Here is a 22,960-nt window from a genome sequence, read left to right on the forward strand (position 1 = left end):
GACAGGATCTATTCTCATAGTGTGTCCATTTTGATAAGTAGTGCTAAAGGTGCTATATTCAACTTCCTAAACTGTTAAGTTACCTCCAAGGAAGAGGGGAAGGCAATTAGTTGATACAGTAGCATGAAGGGTTTATTTACCAGTTTAGTTGTGGGCTAGTTTTAATTTCTGTTTAGTAGGAATTCTTTTGACAAACCAGTAATACTGAACTTCACTTGTATGCTAACATCTAGTAATGCTGTTACCCATGGCTCACCCAGCATTTTACCAAACTTAAGGACATCGAGGCTGGGAAGGAGAGGTGGAGGCAGATATCTTGTGTAAGGCCTACTGTAACCACTAAATTATTATTTTATCCTTGTATATGCTTTTCAGTCCTGTGGACTTAATTTAAACGTTACACTTGATTATCAGTTGTTAGATGTCTGTTCCTACCAGAAGAGTGAAGGATGTATATCACCACTAAACCTGCCCTTAGGAAAGCACCTGACATGTGGTGAAGACTCAGTAAATACTTGTTGAATAAATACATTTCAGGAATGCCATAGCGTGAGTGGGTCTGGAGGGAGGGAAATGAGTTAGTGCAGTAATTCAAATGGTAAAAGGCAAAGGGGTCAACTTTGGCACTGGCAGTGAGACCTGGAGAGACAAGAGATATGTAGGTGGTGAAATGGGGTTTGGTGACAACTCATTTAAGAAACTCCCAGTCTTGCTTTGCTCTTAACACTTGTATTGTCAGCCTGGATAATTTCATTGTTTATGTGAAGAACCTATTCAGAACTCTATCCTAAATTTCTTAGCCTCAAAACCAATGACCTTCACTTCCATAGCTCTACTTAGCAACTAATTCCCATGGCTGTATCTCATCGTGATCGTAAGTTTAGGAGTGAGAGAACTGTAAAGCTGCTTCCCCCACAACTTAACAGTCTCCATGAGGAGTACGCCTGTCCCTCAACTATTGTTCTTACTCTGTTCTCACAACTAATTAGTCTTGTAGCTGTAGTTCCTTCCCTATTTGTATAGCCCAGTGGCTCATCTTGAACTCAGTGGTTCTCAAACTATCAAAATCATGGGGGGCCAGCCCCGTGGCTTAGCGGGTAAGTGCGCGCGCTCCGCTACTGGCAGCCGGGGTTCTGATCCCGGGCGCGCACCAAGGCACCGCTTCTCCGGCCATGCTGAGGCCACGTCCCACATGCAGCAACTAGAAGGATATGCAACTATGACATACAATTATCTACTGGGGCTTTGGTGGGGGGGAAGAGGAGGAGGATTGACAATAGATGTTAGCTCAGAGCTGGTCTTCCTCAGCAAAAAGAGGAGGATTGGCATGGATGTTAGCTCAGGGCTGATCTTCCTCACAAAAGAAAAAAAAATCATAGGGCTCTGTGGTGATGTGGATTCCTAGGTCCCAACCCTGAAATAGGCTATAGTAGGTGCACGTGAGGCCCAGGGATTTACAATTTAACTGATGCTTGAGAGAATGGTTTCTGAAGTGTGGTCCCTAGACTAGCAGCATCAGTCTCACCTAGGACCTTGTTAGAAATATAAATTCTGGGCCCCCAAACAGACGTAGTGAATCAGACACTTGAGAGTAGAGTCCAGTGATCTGCCTTAAGCCCTGTAGGTGATTCTGATGTGTGCCAAAGTTTGACAACTGTTTTAGATCTAAAAATGCAGATTATGGGGCCGGTCCCATGGGCTAGTGGTTAAGATCTGCGTGCTCTGCTTTGGCGGCCCCGGTTCGGTTCCTGGGCACGGACCTACACCACTCATCCACGGCCATGCTGTAGCGGCAACCCACATAAAAAATGGAGGAAGATTGGCACAAAGTAGTGCAGGGCGAATCTTCCTCAAGCAAAAAGGAGTGTTGGCAACAGATGTTAGCTCAGGGCAAATCTTCCTCAGCAAAGTAATAAAATGCAGATTGAGTCAGTTGGTCCTGCTGAGGTGTCAGCCCTGTCCAGTGTGACTTTTTTAACAAAGGAAATGTGCTGTATCTCCATTGTCTGATACAGCAGATGCAACAGAGCTGTTGAAGATCTGAAATGTGGCTAGTGCAACTGAGAAAATTTTTAATTTTACTAAATTTAAATAACCCCATATGGCTAGTGATTACCGTAGTGAATAGTGCAGATTTAGACGCAAGTGGATCCTGGTTTACTCACTGGAAAAAAATATTCATTAATCAAATTCTTAGTAATGATAGGGGAAAATCCTTCCAAGCATGATACGAAATCGAGAAGCTTCAAAGGAAAAGTTAATGTCTGACATTAAAAATTACTTAGGTCAGGGGCCAGCCTGGTGGCATAGTGGTTAAGTTAGCATGCTCTGCCTCAGCGGCTCATGGTTCGCAGGTTTGCATCCTGCATGTGGACCTATGCATTGCTTATCAAGCCATGCTGTGGCAGGCATCCCACATATAAAGTAGAGGAAGATGGGCACAGGTGTTAGCCCAGGGCCAATCTTCCTCAGCAAAAAGGAGGATTGGAAGCAGGTGTTAGCTCAGGGCTAGTCTTCCTCACCAAGAAAAAGAAAAATTAGGTCAAAAGATACAGTTAGATTAAAAGATAAGTGACATACTAGAAGAAAATTTTTACAACATACTTAACGCTTTGAAGAGTACTTAATCATAACCCAATAGGAAGAAAAATGGGCAAAAGATAGGATCAGGTAATTCACTGAAGAAATACAAATGGCCAATAAACATGAAAGTATTCCATTTTAGTAGAAGTTAGGGAAATGCAAATTCAATCAATGAAATAATTCCATTCATTTAACATTAGCCACATTTTAAAAAGTTTTGGCAAGGATTCTGGGAACCTAGTAAATTAGCAAGATGGTTGTAGAAGGCCATTTGGCAGAAACTCATTTAAATGAACATAATTTTAAACCAATATTTCTAGAAATCTATGTTAAAGAAATATTAGATGGTGTACACAATGATGTGTACAAGGTTTTTTTAATTCAGTATTGCATGTAATAGCCATTTGAAACAATCCAAATGATCGTTACTGTAGTAAAATAAGATGACACATTCTTCTGGCATAGTGTGCAGTCATGATCAATAAAGTCAACCTAAATCTACTGACACAGAAAGTTCTCTAAAACATAAAGATCAGAAAACTTAAGTTTTCTGTAGTGTGCTTCCACTGAGGTTTTTAAAAAATGGGAATGTGTATGTTATGTGTATATGGAATGAATAGAAAGTGAAAGGTATGTGCAAAATGTTTTTTAGTGGTTATTTCTGGGAAGGGGAGAGAGATTTTGGGGGTAGTGGTGGAAAGATTTGTTCAAATCCTGTATACCTAGAATATGTTCATGTATTACTTGTGTTAAAACCAAAACACCATGGGCCGGACCCGTGGCTTAGCGGTTTAGTGCTCGCGCTCCGCTGCTGGCGGCCCAGGTTCGGATCCTGGGCGCGCACCGACGCACCGCTTCTCCAGCCATGCAGAGGCCGCATCCCACATACAGCAACTAGAAGGCTATGCAACTATGACATACAACTATCTACTGGGGCTTTGGGGGAAAAAATAAATAAAAATTTAAAAAAAGAAAACACCAGAATTGTGGTCTGACTAAAGAATATTAGATTTCTAGGGTCGAACTCTTCAGGATGATAGAAGTTGGGAATGACAGGGGAGTAGGATGCTTAAATGTGAAAGTGAAACTACAGTCATGCATCACTTAACTACAGGGACATGTTCTGAGAAATGTGTCATTAGGCAATTTTGTTGTGCGAACATCATAGAGTGTACTTACAGAAACCTAGATGGTACAGCCTACAACATACGTAGGCTATATGGTACTAACTGTGGTATATGCAGTCTGTCATTGACCGAAACATTGTTATTCGGTGCATAACTGTAATTGGAATAGAAGAGATGAAAGAACTCTGAAGTTGGAGTATTGAATGGATTATTTTCATGAAATTTGAAATCACCCAAGATGATTGTCAAGAAATGTCGTAGAGGGGCCGGCCCTGTGGCATAGTGATTAAATTCACACACTCCACTTCGGTGGCCCAGGATTCGTGGGTTCTGATCCTGGGCGCAGACCTACACGCCACTCATCAAGCCATGCTGTGGCGGTGCCCCACATACAAAATAGAGGAAGATTGGCAACAGATGTTAGCTCAGGGCCAATCTTCCTCAACAAAAAAAAGAAAAAAGGTGGTAGAGACGAAGACATTCTGCCAATTACCAGAGTACTGGAAGAAGGTGGGGCATGACCATTGTGGGTGGCAGTAAAATGAGTTGGTGGAAAATGCAATTTTCACTTTAAGATAAAATTGGTAAGGTTTTCAGTCATAAATTATGGGATCAGTCATTTGGAATTAACTTCAAGTAAGAAGCCAGGTTAGGTCTTTGCGATTCCTATCATCCCATGAAAAGTAGATTGTATTTTGCATGAAATATTAGCTGGGCTATATGGGAATCAAGAAATATGAAATAGGACCAAAACATGTCAGAACTCTAAAATAGATGACATTATTTGTTCAGAAAGATTGTTAAGGCCTGTCTGCCTATCTCCACCCAAGCTAATCTAGTTTATTTACTTTTTTTTCCTTTGGTGAGGAAGATTGGTCCTGAGTTAACATCTGTGCCAATCTTCCTCTACTTTGTATATGGAATGGTGCCACAGCATGGCTTGATGAGTGGTGTAGGTCTGCACCCGGGATCCAAACTTAAGAATCCTGGGCTGCCGAAGCAGCGCATGCCAAACTTAACCACTACACCACTGGGCTTGCCCTATTTACTTTTATTTTATTTTATTTATTTATTTATTTTGTGGGGAAGATCAGCCCTGAGCTAACATCCATGCTAATCCTCCTGTTTTTGCTGAGGAAGACTGGCTCTGAGCTAACATCTATTGCCAATCCTCCTCCTCTTTTTTTTTCCCCCAAAGCCCCAGTAGATAGTTGTATGTCATAGTTGCACATCCTTCTAGTTGCTGTAGGTGGGACGTGGCCTCAGCATCTCCGGAGAAGCGGTGCGTCAGTGCGCACCCGGGATCCGAACCCGGGCCTCCAGTAGTGGAGTGCGCAGGCTTAACCGCTAAGCCACGGGACCGGTCCCGTTATTTTAGACAGTATTATAAATTTAGCAGGTTTATCTGATTTCAGAAGACGACAAGATGTTGCTGAGGGCAAACGTTGACAGCAAAGGAGTTAGAAAAATAAGAAGGTCAGAAACTTAACACAAGGGAGAAATAGCTCTATACATCCACCTCAGTAACGTTGAAAGCATTTAGCATTGCAATGTGATATAACGATTTGTTTAATGATAACCCAAATGTCCAAGAAAAAGTTAAATTACTTGATACTGTAATCTGCTAAAAGGACAAAAATGTATAATACATTGCAAAAAGTGATGGAGCTTCACTTAGCTGAAAATTTATGTGACAATCTTTACTTTGACACCCGGATTAAGTGAAGTGTCAGTTTAAATGTGTTTGATGGTTAATAAAATTTTGGCCAAGACCAAAATTGGTGATACAAAACCAAAGGATCTTAACACTGAGTAAATAGTAAGTAAAAATATTAAAACAGTGCTAACTATATGTTGCATTGTTCTAAACGCTTCTGTCATGTATTAATCTACTTCTCAAAACAACCCTGTGAGATTATACCCATTTTATCTCTTTTGTAGATGAGGAAAATAATGTCCAGAGATTTTAAATAATTTGACCAATGACATCTAGTAAGTGGCAAAAACAAGATTTTAACCCAGTCTTGACTCCAGTAGCAATACTGTAAAGGAGTATCCTAGCATAGCTACAGAAACTTCAGCTCTGGGGAGGCAAATGAAAAATATATAGGTCTCGGGGCCGGCCTGGTGGCATAGCGGTTAAATTTGTGCACTCCGCTTTGGCAGCCCAGGGTTAGCCAGTTTGGATCCTGGGCACGGATCTACTCACCACTCATCAAGCCATGCTGACGCGGCGTCCCACATAGCAGAGCTACAACTCTGCAACTCTGATACACAATTATGTATGGGGGCTTTGGGGAGAAAAAAGAAAAAGAGAAAGATTGGCAACAGATGTTAGTGCAGGTCCAATCTTCCAAAAGAAAAAAAAAATATATAGATATATATATATAGGTCTCTATAAACTGGGTTGCTGCCCAGTGTAACGGAAAAGAGCACAGATCACAAATCAAAAATGTATATCGTGTGTTACAGTGCAGCCTATTGAAATTACCTTTGACTCCACTTCACCGTAGAATGAATTCCTAGTTGCCAAATCCAGTTGGTTCTTTTCAGCCCTCATTTTATAGGATGTTTATGTGATTGTTACTGTACTATTGACCACTTTCTCCTTAACATTCTCTTTCCTTGATTCTTAACACTCGGTTCTTTGGTCCTTATTTCTCGCTGCTTCCTTTACTGGTTCATTTTTCTCTACCTGCACAATACGTGTTGCTGTTTTCTTGGGTTCTTTCCCTCCTACTAAGCAAGATTAGCATAGGCACTTCAAATTTAACATTCTCTTCTGTTTCTGTTTTCTCCTTTAAATCCTTTGATAGCTCTACACTGCCAAACAGTAGGAAACTTTTTCCCAATCGTGCAGACACATGAGAACTAAAGTGGGCTGGTGGGAGAAAGTCTGGGGAGGTAGCTCCATGTTAAAATACTCCATATAGCCTTGTTTGTTCTAATAGAAAGATTAAGGGTCTCCCTTATCCCACCCCCCAATAGCTTTGAATAAAATCAATACTACAGAAAAGGATGCCCTGTTTATTCTATGATTTCCCATACTCAAGGAACACTTCCACACACCTACGTCTGCCCAGCCACCACTACCATCCAAAGCCCCAAGACCTGGCCCCTGCTTCTCTCTACTCATCTCTTTACTACCCTCTTTTTTTCCCTTCCTCACCTCCAACCTTCCTCACCTGCAGTTCCACAAAAGGGACATGCTGTTTCATGCAAAGGTGTGCTTGGAATATTCTTCCTTCCCACTTTACCCTAGGGTTTTCTACTCACTTTTCACAACAGATCTATCAACCGCCTCCACTTTGTTACCGCACCAGGTCCGTTTTTGCCCACCGCCCAGAAAGCCAATCACCAAGACGATGAGATTGCAGAGAGAGAGGGTTTAATCACAAGGCAGCCAAGTGAGGAAAACGGGAGAACAAGTCTCAAATCCGCCCCTCCGAAAATAGGGACTCGGGTATTTATGGGGAAGGGGGCACGGTGGTCTGAAATGATTGGAGGTGAGGAGAGATGAGGTAATTGATGATCTGCGCAAGCGTAGTCAGCCTTCATGTCTCTTCATAGGACACGTCTTCACAGAATGGCGGCATTAGCATGTCCTGAGGGTGGAGTTCCAACCCCTTGCCGTCAAAAGGGCTGGGTTGATGGGTTGGTGGTCTCAATCTGGCCTGAAGTGGAGAAGGGGTTCAGTTCCTGAAAAAATAACTCAAACATCCATTACCATGGTGACCCAGGCTCCAGGGAGATGTCATCTATAGGAACCTAGTGGGAGTCAGATAGCATATTGCCCAAACAGCACAGTTAACAATGAGTAAGTTTATCGTGCAGATTTAAGTCCTCATCTTCTGTTCTGATAAGTTTCTAGGTAAGGCCATCTCCCGCTTCTTCCTGGTACAGGGAAGAAGTTACCTTTACAGATGGAGATTTTCTTTTCCAACATAAATGTCTCTCTTAAAGGGTAACCAGAAGTAAGAATGGGCTTAGCATGGACCCATCCAGACACCAGAGGTGTCTATGGTGATGGCCTATTCTGGGGGCAGGCCTCCCATCCCAAATTCCTTGGGTTAGTTAGTGGGAGTGGGGGCCAAAATGTCATTCAGGCAGAGACATATTCTGAGCTGGCAAATTTCAATCCCCCATAGTTACTAGCTGCTTAATCATCAATGGCTGTTTGCCGGTTTCAACTTTGAGGCAATTTCCCTACATCTCTAGGTGACACCAATTTATCCCCTCCTCCTTCACGTACCCATATTACCCTATACTAACCAGGACCCATCACACTTTATTGCATTGTTTGCTCATCTGTCTTTAAAAGGGAGGTCCTAAATCTTCTTTATCTTCCTCTTCTCAATGCCTAGCACACATCTGTTAAACGACAGGTTACGTTAGTTCCTTTCATTGTACATCTTTAAGAGATATATAGATTCTGTCCGGATTCCTGACCTGCTGAGCTGCCTGTAAGCTTCCAACCTCACTGCTGCGAAAGAAAACCGTGTTTTCACTCTAGAGAAGGCTACTGACTTCGCCAAGGTCACTGTCCGTGGTGCTTCACGACACTACCACTTTCCCAACCCCCGCCCCCGCGACTGTCACCCAGCTCAAGGTCCTATCTAAGGAGAGAGCCCAAGGACACCAAATATAGCCCACGTGCTTCCTGACAGGAACTCAGCCCCTTTCCTAAACGTAGTTCCGCTAAGTACTCTCTCCAATTGACATCCCTGTTGTCCAATTATGTTTCGAGGCTCTGAGGGTTGCACCGAGCCTCACAATGTCCAATAAAAAAGAATTTCAGATTAGCACCAATTTTGACCAATGGTTGAGGAGACGAGAGATTATTAACCTATAGGGGCAGCATTGAGAGTGATGGGCAGCAGACTCATCCAATGGACGTGCCTACTGCAGAGTAGGCCTCGCCCCAACTACGGGGCTCTTGGCGCCGGGAGCGTTGCGGCGCTCAGTCTCCACCCGGGCCCCGCCATGTTGGGTCTTGTGGGTCGTGTGGCCGCTGCCTCGGCCTCCGGGGCCTTGCGGGGTCTCAGCCCGTCAGCGCCGCTACCGCAAGCTCAGCTGTTACTGCGGGCCGCCCCGGCAGCGCTGCAGCCTGGTAAGTGTCTTCCTCTAGGAGCTGGATTCATTTCTGCTGCCCCATGACCTTGAGCTGGGCGCTGATTGTCGCTCGGGCCTCAGGGATCTGTCGTGCTAGAAGGACGCCAGGGCCAGTGCCCTGCTTTCTAACGGGGGGCAAAAAAGAACGGATCGTCCTTGGGAGCTTTCTTCGATCTAATTCCGTCTCATTTTGGAAAAGGGGCCCTGTGTGACGGAGAAGTGTGGACAGGTGCATTGACCTTCCGGTGGAATGGGGGCACCCAGCTCTCGAATAATGAGGTTTTGTGCATGAGGATGGGAAGATTGTACAGGCGCTTTCTCGGTTCATGCGTGGCCCTCCCTCTGGACACGCCTTCCGTGCAAGCGGAAGGAGGCCGGGCCTGGCCTGAAGTCACCAGGCCTTGTGGGTCAAGTGGGGGCTTCCGATGACCTTTCACCGTCCTCACCCCAGCTCCTTCCCATATGTTTTTGTCTGTTAGCCAGAGACTATGCAGCCCAAACATCTCCTTCGCCGAAAGCAGGCGCCGCCACCGGGCGCATCGTGGCGGTCATCGGTGCAGTGGTGGACGTCCAGTTTGATGAGGGACTACCACCCATCCTAAACGCCCTGGAAGTGCAAGGCAGGGAGACCAGGCTGGTTTTGGAGGTGGCCCAGCATTTGGGTAAGTAGAATTAGTTAGGAATAGTAAAGAGCTTGTTTAGTGCAAGTATGCTAAAAACCAGGCTGTCTTCCTTCTATGATGATTTTATCAAAATGACTTTCGTTCTTCTGAGTTTGCTGAAGCCCCATTTAGGTACTGAGAAGGAATCTTGGTTGACTTAGGCCTTTCATGCCAGCTACATTTCATTAAATATCATGAAGCCAACTTGTTCTTATGGATAACCCTGCAGTGCCTTTATCTGGCAGGTGAGAGCACAGTAAGAACCATTGCCATGGATGGTACAGAAGGCTTGGTTAGAGGCCAGAAAGTCCTGGATTCTGGTGCACCTATCAAAATTCCTGTTGGCCCTGAGACCTTGGGCAGAATCATGAACGTCATTGGGGAACCTATTGATGAAAGAGGTCCCATCAAAACCAAACAGTAAGTATCCCTCTTGCTACGTCTACACACAAAGAAACTGCTTTTTCTTACAGTTTTATACTTTAAGGTGACACCTGGTATAGCAGAATTTTCCTGCGGAGAATACTTAAAATGCTGATATATTCAGTTATTTAAACCACACAATCCAGTTTCTTTTGAAGAAAATTAAGGATGCAGAAGTTCTGATTGTAAAAACCCTGCTACTTAGGACCCAAGTTGATTATTTAAGTGAGTTTTAATACCAGTGGCTTAGATTGAGGGGTTTCTAGAACTTACAGGTCTTTTGTATTTCCTGTTGTTATGTGGAGAAGTGCTATTAGGTTAGGGCTCAGTAAAAGGGAAATCTTTATGACAGTTAAAGTTGTCAGGGAATGGGATTATTGCTTCCTGAGATAATGAAATCCCCTTTATAGGGTAGATGAACAACAGGGTAGATGCCAGATGACACCTTGTCTAGAATGTTCTATAAGAGATGAGACTCTGAGTAAAGGGTTATACTTCAGAATTGAGAGGAACCTTTCGACAAGATGGAGAGACATGACTCTTCTCTTCTGCCTTTGCAGATTTGCTGCTATTCATGCTGAGGCTCCTGAGTTCGTGGAGATGAGCGTGGAGCAGGAAATTCTGGTCACTGGTATCAAGGTTGTGGATTTGCTGGCTCCCTATGCCAAGGGTGGCAAAATTGGTATGTTAGTGGTGGGTACATATTTTCCAAACCTAATGTGGGAAGAAAAAAATCCTACCACGTTATGAGTGGGTCCTGAGATCTATCCCTCGCTGATGAGTAGCTTCTGACTTTCGTTCTTCTGAGTTTGCTGAAGCCAGATGCCATTCCTGAGAAGGAAAAAGATGGAAAGAAAAACATTTTTTTGAAGTTTGCTTATTTGGGAACACAGAACACAGAGAGTATTCTTTCTTTTCAACCTCTCCCAGGCCTCTTTGGTGGTGCTGGAGTCGGCAAGACAGTACTGATCATGGAGTTAATCAACAATGTCGCCAAAGCCCATGGTGGTTACTCTGTGTTTGCTGGTGTGGGTGAGAGGACTCGTGAGGGCAATGACTTATACCATGAAATGATTGAGTCTGGTGTTATCAACTTAAAAGATGCTACCTCCAAGGTGAGCATTGAGTTGATTGATGTCCACAGTGTAGTTGTACCAGGAAACTTGCAGTTGAGTGCTTTGCTAGCTGAAGCCATGTTTTATATTTTCATTTTAGTGTCCCAGGACCTACAAAGGAAATTTCTGTCAGTGTGTTCCCCCCAGCTTCTAATATACTAATGACCATTTTCTTTTTTTTCCAAGATTGTAAAGATTTATTTGGAAAAATCAGCATAGGACAAAGATATTATTAATATTCCTTCTCAGAATATTTGAGTATTTAGAATCTATATATTCAGAATCTATATGAAATGTAGACAGCAACTCTGGTCTCACAGAACATCAATGGTTTATTCAAATGTGAACTCCCATTCCCACTGCTCCCCAATGTACTGCTTTGTCTATCCCTTATTGACATTAGCTTTCACTAAGCTTCTCCCTTCAGTGCTACTTGCACAAACTAAAAAGCAGAAAATCATTTTCATTTTTAAATGGCTGAGATCAATTAAAACAACCAAAGTATTACTGTTACAGCAAAGCTTAGTAAAACTATAAGAGAATACCATTAATGTTTTTAAATGATCCAAAATGATTTCTTGATTGAGATTAACTACATAGATTTCACAGTAGTATGGCATACTTATTTTAGTTCAAGTCACAAACACATTTAAACGTTCACAATGATGAGCATCATCACCATTCTAATCTACAAAGCTTATGAAAAAAGAAAAATACAAAAACCTCAAGTTTTACAAAAGAAGAACTTTAAAGTCTACATACATTAACAATAAAACCATTTGTTCCTGGTAACAGGTGAAAGTGTAAAGGCATACCACTGAATTTTTTTTCTCTAAATAGCCAGGAATGAAGAATGTTTCATATCTATGACGCATATTAGGGCCTTCAGAGTTGCCCTCTGGCTCACTGATGACCATTTGGTTTCCTCTCTGACATTAGATTACATTTCCAGGCTATGTTTTTGGTAGATAGTCCCATCATTTGAAAGCTAGTTTTGGGGGGAGTTGGAGGTGGTTCATATGTCTCAGATAATCCAATTTTGTGCCTGTCACTTACTTATAGTTTATTTCCTTCTTACTACAGGAATTTTTCCTCAGTAATCTAAGAACTGTCTTTTATGTTGTTTTGAACTGCACCTCTAAAAGGGAAAAAAATTTGAGAACAAAAAACGTTGACACCTTCTGAAGGGGAGGATTTTTTGGTAGTTTTTCTTGATTTGGGGACCTTGGGTATATGGCTTCCATACGCCTCTGCAAGGTTTTTGAATTGTGTATGATTACTGCAGGTAGCGCTGGTGTACGGTCAAATGAATGAACCACCTGGCGCTCGTGCCCGGGTGGCTCTGACTGGACTGACTGTGGCTGAATACTTCAGAGACCAAGAAGGTCAAGATGTACTTCTGTTTATCGATAACATCTTTCGCTTCACACAGGCTGGCTCAGAGGTAAGAGAGAGTGCTTGAGAGGACCTGGTTCATTGACCTTTCTATGGAATGATGTAGGTGAGGCTAAAGATGTAGACACCTAAGACTATTATTTTTACTCTTTTTTTTTTTTTTTTTCTTAGGTGTCTGCTTTATTGGGCAGAATCCCTTCTGCTGTGGGCTATCAGCCTACCCTGGCCACTGACATGGGTACCATGCAGGAAAGAATCACCACCACCAAGAAGGGATCTATCACCTCTGTACAGGTAAGAACAACTAAATGGGTGAAAGTCTAATTTGTATAAAGGCATGTACAGAGAGGTATAAAATTTAAGTAACATATCTCAAAAGGCTTTTAACTGGGTTCATGAGCTCCCTGAAATAATGTGTAAAATTCTGTGTGTACATGTTAAAGACCCTAAAAGGTTCAGGAACACTTATCTAAAGTAATTGAATGTGTACATGTAAATGTAGATCACAAAGTAGTGGTTTCCAGTCTGAAGGGGAGTCTGGAGATGGAAACAGCATTAAATACATACTGCACGAATGTACTACAAATTTTAAAACATATATAGATGATGTATGTAGTAAAATTATCTAAAAACGTGTCTAGATTGTAGTAACTTGCATGATTCCGTTTCCTAGTGAACTATTGTAGTGGTGCAAGGTTTTTGTTTTTTTTAACTCTCAAAGTGGGTATCACTACAATAGAGTTAAAATGTAGGATGAAGAACAAAAGAATGACAGTGGAAATTCTTTGATCACAGCTTGGAGGGACCAGATAATCTATAAGCTCACTCAGCAGCAATTAGGGGTGGTAAGAAGCCTCTTTTGGGGTGGCTGGAGTGCTATGAAGATGGAGTGAGATGATGAGAAGTGAGGAAAGGGGATGGCTTAAGTAGAATACTTGGATTCTTGCTGCTCTTCATGGGTTCTTGACTCCCCTCAGGCTATCTACGTGCCTGCTGATGACTTGACTGACCCTGCCCCTGCCACTACCTTTGCCCATTTGGATGCTACCACTGTGCTGTCTCGTGCTATTGCTGAGCTGGGCATCTATCCAGCTGTCGATCCTCTAGACTCCACCTCTCGCATCATGGATCCCAACATTGTTGGCACAGAGCATTATGAAGTTGCCCGTGGGGTGCAAAAGATCCTACAGGTGAGTATTTCAGCCATAAAGTCATACAGAGGGAATTGGGGACTATCTTAGGACCAGATCTTCTGGGGACTTGTGTGATTTGCTTTGGAGCAAAGAAGGATAAGACCAGCAGTTTTTAGTGAGTGTTAATGAGGTCTCTTGGGTTTCCAGGTGCTTAGTCTTTGGAATCCAGTTTTTTCTGACAGCACAAGACTAGGAGTAGGGAGAAGAAGACACTGATCTTAACTGAGGGCACTCCTGACCCCGAGTATGTAACATCCCCTCCACTAACTTGTTTAGCTTATGAAGTGAGGTATGGTACTAAAATGCTTTGTACAAAGCTCGGTGTGAATGTAAGGTAGTATTAACCCTTAGGTTTTTGTCCAAATTAAAGAAATGTGAACATTTACTTGGGTCTCTCTTTTCTTGTTTTCTCATAGGACTACAAATCCCTCCAGGACATCATTGCCATCCTCGGTATGGATGAACTTTCTGAGGAAGACAAGTTGACTGTGTCTCGTGCACGGAAAATACAGCGTTTCTTGTCTCAGCCATTCCAGGTTGCTGAGGTCTTCACAGGCCATTTGGGGAAGCTGGTGCCCCTGAAAGAGACCATCAAAGGATTCCAACAGATTTTGGCAGGTAAGATTTTGTGGGTATAAAGCTGAATGGAAAATGGCAGAGAAGCTGAAATCTCTTGAATGCTCGCTGTGCTCTGTTCCCATTCCAGCAACCAGCAAGCAATTATAAGTGTATTGTGCCTGGTTACATAATTTTGTAAATAATAAAATAAGCTATTTCTCATCAATTTTATTTAGGAAATACTCAAGTAATACAAGAGTGAAGCTTGTATTACTTGATTCTTATGTCATATCCAGCACTTACTGAGTGCCTTCAGTGCAAGCTGCTCTTCTAAGTGAATTACAACATCCTTGTAAGGAAAGCATTATTATCCTGTTTTACAAATAAAGCACTGAAAAGTTTAAAATAACTGGTCCCAATATCACACAGCAAAGTAGAGAACAAGAATTTGAACCCAGGTTATGTGGCTCCAGACCATTTGTTTTTTTTTGTTGTGTGTGTGTGAGGAAGATCAGCCCTGAGCTAACATCCAATGCCAGTCTTCCTCTTTTTTGCTGAGGAAGACTGGCCCTGAGCTAACATGCGTGCCCATCTTCCTCCACTTTATATGGGATGCCGCCACAGCATGGCTTGACAAGCCGTGCGTCGGTGCGCTCCCGGGATCCGAACCTGCAAACCCCGGGCCGCCGGAGCGAAGCACACGAGCTTAACTGCTACGCCACCGGGCTTGCCCCAGACCATTTGTTCTTTTTTTTTTTTTTTTTTAAGATTTTATTTATTTATTTTTTCCCCCCAAAGCCCCAGTAGGTAGTTGTATGTCATAGCTGCACATCCCTCTAGTTGCTGTATGTGGAACTCGGCCTCAGGATGGACGGAGAAGTGGTGCCTCGTTGTGCGCCCGGGATCCGAACCCGGGCCACCAGCATCGGAGCGCGCTCACTTAACCACCAAGCCACGGGGCCGGCCCAGACCATTTGTTCTTAATCCATACTGTATCATGTCTTATAAATTGGATTTGTGAGGGAAGTTTGTTAAGAAAAGATTTCTTAGATGATGTGACTTCATCACATTCTGATGGGTGGCCTCAAGTGTGAGGTGTGTACACACTGCAGAAAGTTGATATCCCTCCACTTCTCACCTGCTGGATTTTTTTTCCCGTATAGGTGAATATGACCATCTCCCAGAACAGGCCTTCTATATGGTGGGACCCATTGAAGAAGCTGTGGCAAAAGCTGATAAGCTGGCTGAAGAGCATTCGTGAGGGGGTCCTTTTGGCAAACTTAAGTGCTTGTCCTCCGTGCTGTCCCTCTCCTTGCCCCTAACCCCAAAATCTCAGTTTTCTCTGTAAGCCATGTGAGAGCCTTGATTGAAGACATTGTGTTCTGTCCGAAGAGTATTTAAGGTTTCCAATAAAATGTACATCCCTCAGAATCTGTCTGTTTTTCCTGGTACTGACAGCACAACCAACACAAGTTTTTAATAATTTTAGAGTGGCCACAAGAAGCAGTAGCACAAAGTAGGCCATATATGTTTGAAATGGGGTCATCAAAAAAGAATAGCCATGGTCTTGGATTGAGGGACAACTGTGGGTCTTGTGAGGGGCTTCCTGTGGATGATGTGATCTTAATAGTAGGGCCTCAGCTTTGGCCCTTTTATGTCACTTGTTAAAAGCAAATTGATTTTTTGCAAATATTTTATATAACACATTCCTACTTGGTAAAAAGAAAAGGGATTTTTTTAAAAGCGTATTGGGGAAAATGGGTTGGGTTTAGGAATAACTGCTGTTGTAAGACAAGGCAGGGGTTAATAGTGAATTAAATGAATTAAATTTTTAGGAAATTCTGAAGGATTAATACTGATCTGTGAATTGAGTCAAAAGGGCCCAGTCTTAGCTAGGCCTTCATTTTTTTCAGAATGTGTTCTTAACTACTGCCTCCTGATGTATTCTGGGCAAGCCTAGACTTGTATGTTTGTGATTCCTTGAGGCAATGCAGGGTATAAAATACCAGGAGGCCTGCCCTGAGCTGTACAAAAGTTGGGGAAATAGTTTTCAGGGTTGCTGGATTTGGGCTTCTGAACTGAATAATGGAATTAGGTAATTTCGCATTCATTTTAGCCCAGGGCCAGAAGTGCTCAAAAGTACACCCACCATTTCAGTTTCAAACAAGTGCCTGTTGCAGAGCAAGGTCAGATTTGGTGCCCCTGAAGTGTTCTTTTATGGGCCCAGACCCATCTCCTACTGCCCTCTGGTGGTAGGACTGGAGACTGCAGGAACTCTGATCTCACCATTTTGAAATCCATGAAGGCCATTTGCTGGGATGTGGTTCTTAGCTAATGACTGTTTACAAACCAGCTGGGGCTTCTGTCCTGAGGAGGATCCTGCATCTATAAGCCCCACCCCTGAGGCATTCAAGTGGGGTAGAAGTAGGGCGGGTCAAACTGAAATCCCAATTCAGAGGCCCCGGGGGGCTGAAGGTTGGGGAGGGGCCTTGGGAGAGGCGCCAGGGGTGGAGTAGGGGCCTCTAAATTTCCTCCCATCTGCCTCTGACGTCCTTGGCACCAGTCTCTCCTGTGTCATGATCTGGACGGAAGGTGGAGCCCCTGAGCCGCCTGTGCCCGGTAGTTTGCTCCCAGAAATGCCTGGATTTGGGGAAATGCTGAGTTCTGGGGGTGGGGGCACTTCCTCTAGGTCCTGACTCTGGAGTGGGTAAGACGCTGCTGCAGAGGCCCCAGGGTATGGGTCAGCCCTTTCTGTTTTGTTTTCTCAGGTTGCTCAGACGCAGACCTGGGAACTGTGATCCTAAAGGTCGTTTGTATCCCTCCCCTCCCCCGCACGTTTATGTCTTTCAGCGTTCATCCAGAACCTTCTCCCTCTCACGAGCTGCAACTATTTCCTTCCTCCTTTACCACTCTCTTCTACCACGCCACTGGAGTGTCAACACAGATCTAACCTTCCTCCATATTTCTCCTGGTTCTGCCCTGTCCTCGCCTCCTCCTCCCTCTCCACCCAGAGAAAGCCCCGCCCTTCCCTCCTCCCTCCCCACCCCAGTCTGTCACACAGGGACATCACCCTACAGCAGTTCAGGCTGTGGTTCGCAGGAAGCATACATTGGCTTTTTGATTCGTGCTAGTTCCCAGCTCACAGTTTGGGAGGATCTAACACCAGCCTTCACGTGAAGGGGGAACCAAGGACACTGAGGAGCTGGGTGGTCCCAGCCCTGGAGCCCTGCCAGCCTGACATGGGTAAGTATGAGGACCAGCCCCGGGGAAGGCCTGAGGGATGCCTACCTCCCTCCCGGGCTGACTCAGCAGGGGTGGGGCCTAACCTTTGCTCTTTTGGGGGTGAAGGAGGGGAAACGGGACTATAGGGGCACAGGGCTCAGCTGGTGAGGCTGCCGACCAAGAGATCAGGAGCATTGGCAAGCCCCAGCTGCAAGGAGGAGGCTGAGACTCTGCACCTTAGGTGGGGGCTCTCCTCACCTCACACCCCCACCCCATCCCCCAACCCCTTGCTCCTCCCCATTTAAGCTGCTGGGATTCAAGTAATATTTTATAGTACTCACTGCTGGCCTCCTCCCTAAAAGTAAAGCCCACTTTTGGTCGCGTTAGAGGGTTTTTGAGGTGCTCCTCCTCCCCCCTATTTTCTCCCAGGCCTTTTAAGTCCCTGTCCTCTCTCCTCCCCCACTCTGACCCACCACCAGGTGGGGGCTGCACCGAGCAGCTGCTTCCTGTTGCCCCAGAGGTTGCTGCAAGGGTGGTGCTGGTTGGGGGAAAAACTGAATTAGAATAAAGCCGATTCTCACGGTCCCACATCAGCCTCACTTCGGCTGCTATTGGCAGCCCCCCACACTCCAGTCACTGAGAACACTGAGTGAGAGGCAGGATTGAGGTTGAAAGGCCTAGGAGGTCTCTGCCCTCGTGGCTTCCTGATTCCAGAGGCTTTTAAACTTGAGCAGTGCTGGGGGAAGGAGCCCGTGCCTTCCCCCAGCTGTAGGGATGGAGCCCTGAGGAGCTGAAACAGGGAACCTGTTCACCTAGTAGGGCCGCGGCGCGTTACCCTCAGCAGCCTCGGCCTTGAGTTCCCTCTCCGGCCCCCCCACCCCCACCCCACCCCTCTTTGGAGTCCTGTGACTCTCACTGCCTTCCTGGCCCTGCTTTGTGAAGAGATCTTTGCTGGTGTCCCGGGAGCGCGGGCGGAGCTCTCCCAAGTCCTCCAGTTCGGACCCACCACCATCCCCCACTTCACCGCAGAAGTTTCTGTGTCTTCTTCCTGGGATGTGTTCTCTTCCTCCATCTGGGATCCTTCCTGGTTCTGGCCCCTAGGAGACGCCACCCGCTTCCCCCTCCCCCAGCGGATTCTTCGCGACAGCCCTACCCGAGCGCTCGTCCTGACCCCAGCAGCTCCTGCCCCTTTAAGTGCTACCCCCCTTCCACAGCCGCCGGCCCCGGGCTGGGGGAGGAGGCGCCGCCGCCGCCCGGCTCGGCCACCTGCGCCGCCGCCGCCGCCGCCCGCGGCCCGGCCCTGCTCCAGGTGAGGCCCGGGACCCACGTCCGGTCCCGGAGTCCCCGGGCAGGCCGCCCCTGCGGTCCCCTGCCCCGGGATCCCCGCTGCCTGGGACTCAGGATCTGACCCTCTCCCTGCGGGAGCTGCCCTTCCTCTCTCCCCCGCACTATCTAGTCACCCATTTCTCCCCTGTCCTCTGCGACCGGAATCCAGAGGCTTCTCACGCCTCTCGGCCAACATCTCCCGGGTACCCCTCCTATTCTGGACCCAGGATCTCCCCCTCCCTCGCGCCTTCCTCGCCAGAAAAATCTCCCGCGGTCTGGGTTTCGCCTCCTCCCCTCTGGCACCAGCGCTTTCCCACGCCATCCTAACCTCCAATGGGAGGGGGAATAACCGCCACCCCAACTCCTCTCCTTCCCCGTAGTAAGGGGGGCTGGGAGGTTAGCATAGACTACAGTCACTTTGGGGCCGTGCTCTGCTTAGCCCTTCAAGTTCAACTAAGTCACATCTAAAGCTTTTCTGTAGCCTTCACCTCACCCCACCTCTCCCGGAGTTTGGGGCCCGACCTCAGCGCCCGCCAACCAGCCCAGGTGGCAAGGCCCTTTTCTTGGGCCTGGGGTGGGATGGTCCAGCCTAGGAATGCTCCTAACCCAGAGTCAGGGGATCGGGGAGGGTGGTGCACCCAGAATCTTGTGATTCCGGGCTTAAGGGGCTATTGGGGGTTAATGGGTGAGGGGCTGGGCCTAAGTCTCTAAGGGTATTGGGGTGGTAGGGATGGTGAGGGAAGCCCAGCCTTCTCTATTCAGATGCAAAGGGAGTCCCCACCCCTAAGGAAATTAGGGCTTTCTCCATCCTCCTGAGACCACCATGGAGAAGTTCCCTGGGGTGTTTGAAACAGGACTCTGAATCTGAGGGGGCATATACCAACTTGGAAGAAGAGGAGGGGTTATGGTCCTTTTGATGTGTTATGGGAGAAGCTAGCCTCCCCAAAATATGGAGGGGGAGGAGACTGTTTTGCACTAACCTAGAGAGGGAGGGGGACAAGTTGGAATGGTTACAGGGTTGAGAGCCATCTCCCTACTAGACCTTATTAACACTGTGAAACAGCCAGGGCAAGGGAGGTCTTTAATAATTACCCCACCTCCATTGGGGAATTCCTCCTCCCTCCAAGGCCAGCTGTGCCCCCAGCTCTGTCCCTTCTCTTCTTGTGCTCTCACCACCACCCCCTCCAGAATGAGGGGACAGGGTGTCTGAATTTGCTTCAGACTCTTCTGAGTCATGGTCCATGGGCTGAGAGTAAGCTGGGAGGAGGAGAGGGTGGTCAGCAGTGGCGTTTGGGGTTGAATTCCAGGAGTATCTGGAGAGGGAGAGGGATGCAAATGAATCCCCGTCTCTCTCCCTTTCTCTCTTCCTCCTCCCAGCCCCAGCCATCTGGCTGCAAAGTGGAGCCAGGCACGGTGGTAGCTGACCCCAGAGTCAGGGTGGTGCAGCAGGAACACAGGGAGAGTGAGAAAGGGGGAGCAGGTGCTAATTTCACCCTCCCCATTCTCTTCATTACCCGCCCACTGCCCTGGCTTAAAAGAGGTTCAGAGTATTCCCTAGGTACCCTTCTCAAGTTGCTGAAAAAATGACCATTTGCCCCTTCCCCTTTCTAGTAGGGTCCTACAGGGAGATGGGGCGGGGGATTGGCCACATCTGATGGATTGAGGAATGTTTGGGGACATATGGGGTCAGTCTGCCCTCTGTCGTCTGGAGGGGGGGAGAAGCACAGCTGCTGCCTGGGGTGGCTTCTGGCAAGAAGTAAACACCCAGCTGTTGGGCATATTGACACCCCACCCTCATCCTTCCTCAAAGAGCAAGGAAGATCTCTGATGAGATAGGATGAGGAGGGGTCTCATACAAGGGAGGAAGATGATTGTAGTCTCTCTGCACCAGACTGGAAGAATGGATCTTGCCCCACTTTTCTTTCCTAATCCCAGGTGGCCCTCCTCTCCAACACCCCTCTTCCCAACTGCTGCTGGCTGGGATAGACCTAGGGGTTGCCCTGGAGACTAGGCCCGGGGCTCGGAAGGGGTGGGGGCAGTCAATAGGGCACAGGAGTAACCGGCTCTTCCGGAGCGGAGTGGAGCCAGCGGGTGGGTGTGTGTGGGTGTGCAGCTGGGGGGGAGGGGCGTGGCTACACCCGTCTGACTGGCGCAGGCTCCTCCCCTGCCTCCGGTCTCCAACTCCCCAGCCCTACGATTGGAGGCGGGAGGTAGGAAGGTTCTCCCTGGAAAAGGGAAGAGAAAAAAAAAGGATACCAGCTCTCTCTCCTGGCCTTTAGGAAGCCGATACCATGCCCTGAGCTCTCTTCTTGCGTTTATTTTTTATTTTGGGGAAGAGGGGCATTCGTTAGCAGAAGTTAGCTGGATCCCTGCTTTCTCCAGAAGGAAGGACCCCTTTCCCCTGAGTGTGGCCCCTATTTGCCTAAGGATTTGAGGTCAGCAGGCTGTTGGGGGTCTTTATTTTTTTTTTCAAGGTCATTTAGAAAGGGAGGAGAGAAGGGTTTTGATTTCTACCTGTCTGCTCCTTCCCCCTGATAATCTACAATCTACTTTTCTCAGGCGAGGGAGAGAAACCCTCCTAACCCGCTTAGCCTCCACTCCCTCTGGCCCATACACTTTGAGGCTTTGCTAAAGCTCGCTTCTTTCTTAGCCTCTCTGAGCCATTTGTAGTGGGGAGTGGAGTCTGTCTCCAAAACTCAGGAAGAGCCCACTCCTCTGTGGAGTAAGGAAATCCAATCTAGGCTGATGTATTTGGCCCTGCCTTGCCCTGTCCCTACCTAGTTTTCAGATCTCCTTCCTCCCCAGACGCCCAGAAGAAAAGGTATTTGTTGACCTCCCAGCCTGCCCGAGTTTCATCATCCCCACTCTGTCTGTTCCTCCTCCAGAATATTCAGTCTGAGTTTTGCACAGTTTAGGCAATTTGTTTGTAGAACTGCATTGCATTGAATTGAATGGGAATTATCTTGAAGCCTGCAAATTCTGTTGAGTTGCAAGGAAAGGAAACCTGGTTTCTAGACACATTTTATCCACCGTTTGACCTTGAACAAGTTAGTTAACCTTTCTGGGGCTTAATTTCTTCATCTGCCAAACAAGAGAAGGTTGAACTAGAAATTCTCTAAATTTTCAATCGTGTGTGACACTATTCCCCTTCCTGGGGCCCTGCAATAGACATTTTATATCATAGCCAAACTCTAGTCCTCTGCTAGATTTTTCTTTCCTGTTCTCAGAAGGTCTCACACAATTATACAGCCCTATCAGAAAAAGTACTGCAGCTATAGGTGGAATGTGGGGCATCTTAGTTGCTGGTCAGTTTTCCGAGCTCATTCCCCTGCCCCTCTGACCAGGTTAGGCTAGACTCAGGTCTTCCGTGTCTGGTCCCAGAGCAAGCTTCCTTTTCCTGTGCACAGGAATCTTCCCGACCTCCAGGGCCCCGCAGATGTCGCCGGGAAAGTGGTGATCCAGGCAGGACCAGGCTGCCCCCACGGGACAGAGGTGAGTGGGCAGCAGACGCAGCAGACTCTTGCCTTTCTCCACCCCTTTAGCAAGACTGAACTTCCTGACTGACCTTTCCGCTTCTACATTTCCATTTTTCCACAACCCAGCCTGGGAAATAACTGACACCGAAATTATCCCCCTCCCCCTTCCCCCCATCTCTCCCCCCCGCCCCCCTCCCACGTTAGGGGAGTGGCACATGCCTTGGTCCTAGAAATTTGGTCGTCTTTTAAGTTAACCTTGGGACCACGGCACGCCTTTCAGTTTGCTCAGTGTGAAGCAGGACTACCGCCCACAATGAGACATGGTGCAGAGGGAGCTGCCCGGTAGGCTCTGCAGACACCGCGGCGCTAGGACCCAGATCCGAGTCGGGGGAAACCAGAATTCACGGCGCTAGGACCCGGCGGCGGAGGCCGCGGAGGGCGGCTCTCCCTCGGCCGCAGCTTCCCCGCCCCCTCCGGCTCCGGCTGCCTCCTCCCCCGCCGGCCATGTTGGCTCCGGTCGGGCCCCGCGGTTGAGCCGCGTCCCCCTCCCCCCTCCCGGACCCCAGACCCCCTCCCCCGCGGTCCCCTCCCCTCCTGGCGCCCGGAGCGCGGCCATGTGAACCGCCCGTCCCCCGGGGAGAGACAAGCCCCGAGCGGGGTTGGACGCCGCCGCCTCAGGTCTGTGGGGTCTGCGGCTGGGGGCCTGAGGGGAGGGAGCCCCGCTCTCCTCGCCGCTTCCCTCGGGGAATCGGGGCTCCGGAGACGCCT

General features: G+C 47.1%; 2 protein-coding genes and 2 non-coding genes across 4 annotated transcripts in view; all 4 read left to right on the forward strand.

Moving 5' to 3' along the window:
- Positions 1 to 8,678: 8,678 nt before the first annotated feature.
- On the forward strand, positions 8,679 to 15,599 carry ATP5F1B (ATP synthase F1 subunit beta). Its single transcript, XM_058557905.1, has 10 exons — positions 8,679 to 8,820; positions 9,302 to 9,484; positions 9,730 to 9,904; positions 10,468 to 10,589; positions 10,838 to 11,022; positions 12,308 to 12,466; positions 12,589 to 12,711; positions 13,395 to 13,607; positions 14,027 to 14,228; positions 15,332 to 15,599. Exons 1-10 carry the CDS (start codon positions 8,694 to 8,696, stop codon positions 15,427 to 15,429), a joined length of 1,587 nt encoding a protein of 528 aa, XP_058413888.1. The 5' UTR covers positions 8,679 to 8,693; the 3' UTR covers positions 15,430 to 15,599.
- LOC131416590 (small nucleolar RNA SNORD59) lies at positions 9,554 to 9,628 on the forward strand. The gene has a single exon (XR_009222610.1). It is a non-coding gene; the product is annotated as a small nucleolar RNA SNORD59 (small nucleolar RNA).
- On the forward strand, positions 10,677 to 10,747 carry LOC131416589 (small nucleolar RNA SNORD59). The gene has a single exon (XR_009222609.1). It is a non-coding gene; the product is annotated as a small nucleolar RNA SNORD59 (small nucleolar RNA).
- A 1,351-nt stretch (positions 15,600 to 16,950) lies between the features above and the next one.
- The window catches only part of BAZ2A (bromodomain adjacent to zinc finger domain 2A), a 34,540-nt gene continuing 28,530 nt past the window's right edge, over positions 16,951 to 22,960 (forward strand). Inside the window, 3 exon segments of the mRNA XM_058557885.1 lie at positions 16,951 to 17,411; positions 18,605 to 18,699; positions 22,124 to 22,208. Coding sequence (XP_058413868.1) covers positions 17,408 to 17,411; positions 18,605 to 18,699; positions 22,124 to 22,208 — 184 coding nt within the window. The 5' untranslated portion in view covers positions 16,951 to 17,407.

Source organism: Diceros bicornis, chromosome 17 (assembly GCF_020826845.1).
Source record: "Diceros bicornis minor isolate mBicDic1 chromosome 17, mDicBic1.mat.cur, whole genome shotgun sequence".
Taxonomy (NCBI): Eukaryota; Metazoa; Chordata; class Mammalia; order Perissodactyla; family Rhinocerotidae; genus Diceros; species Diceros bicornis.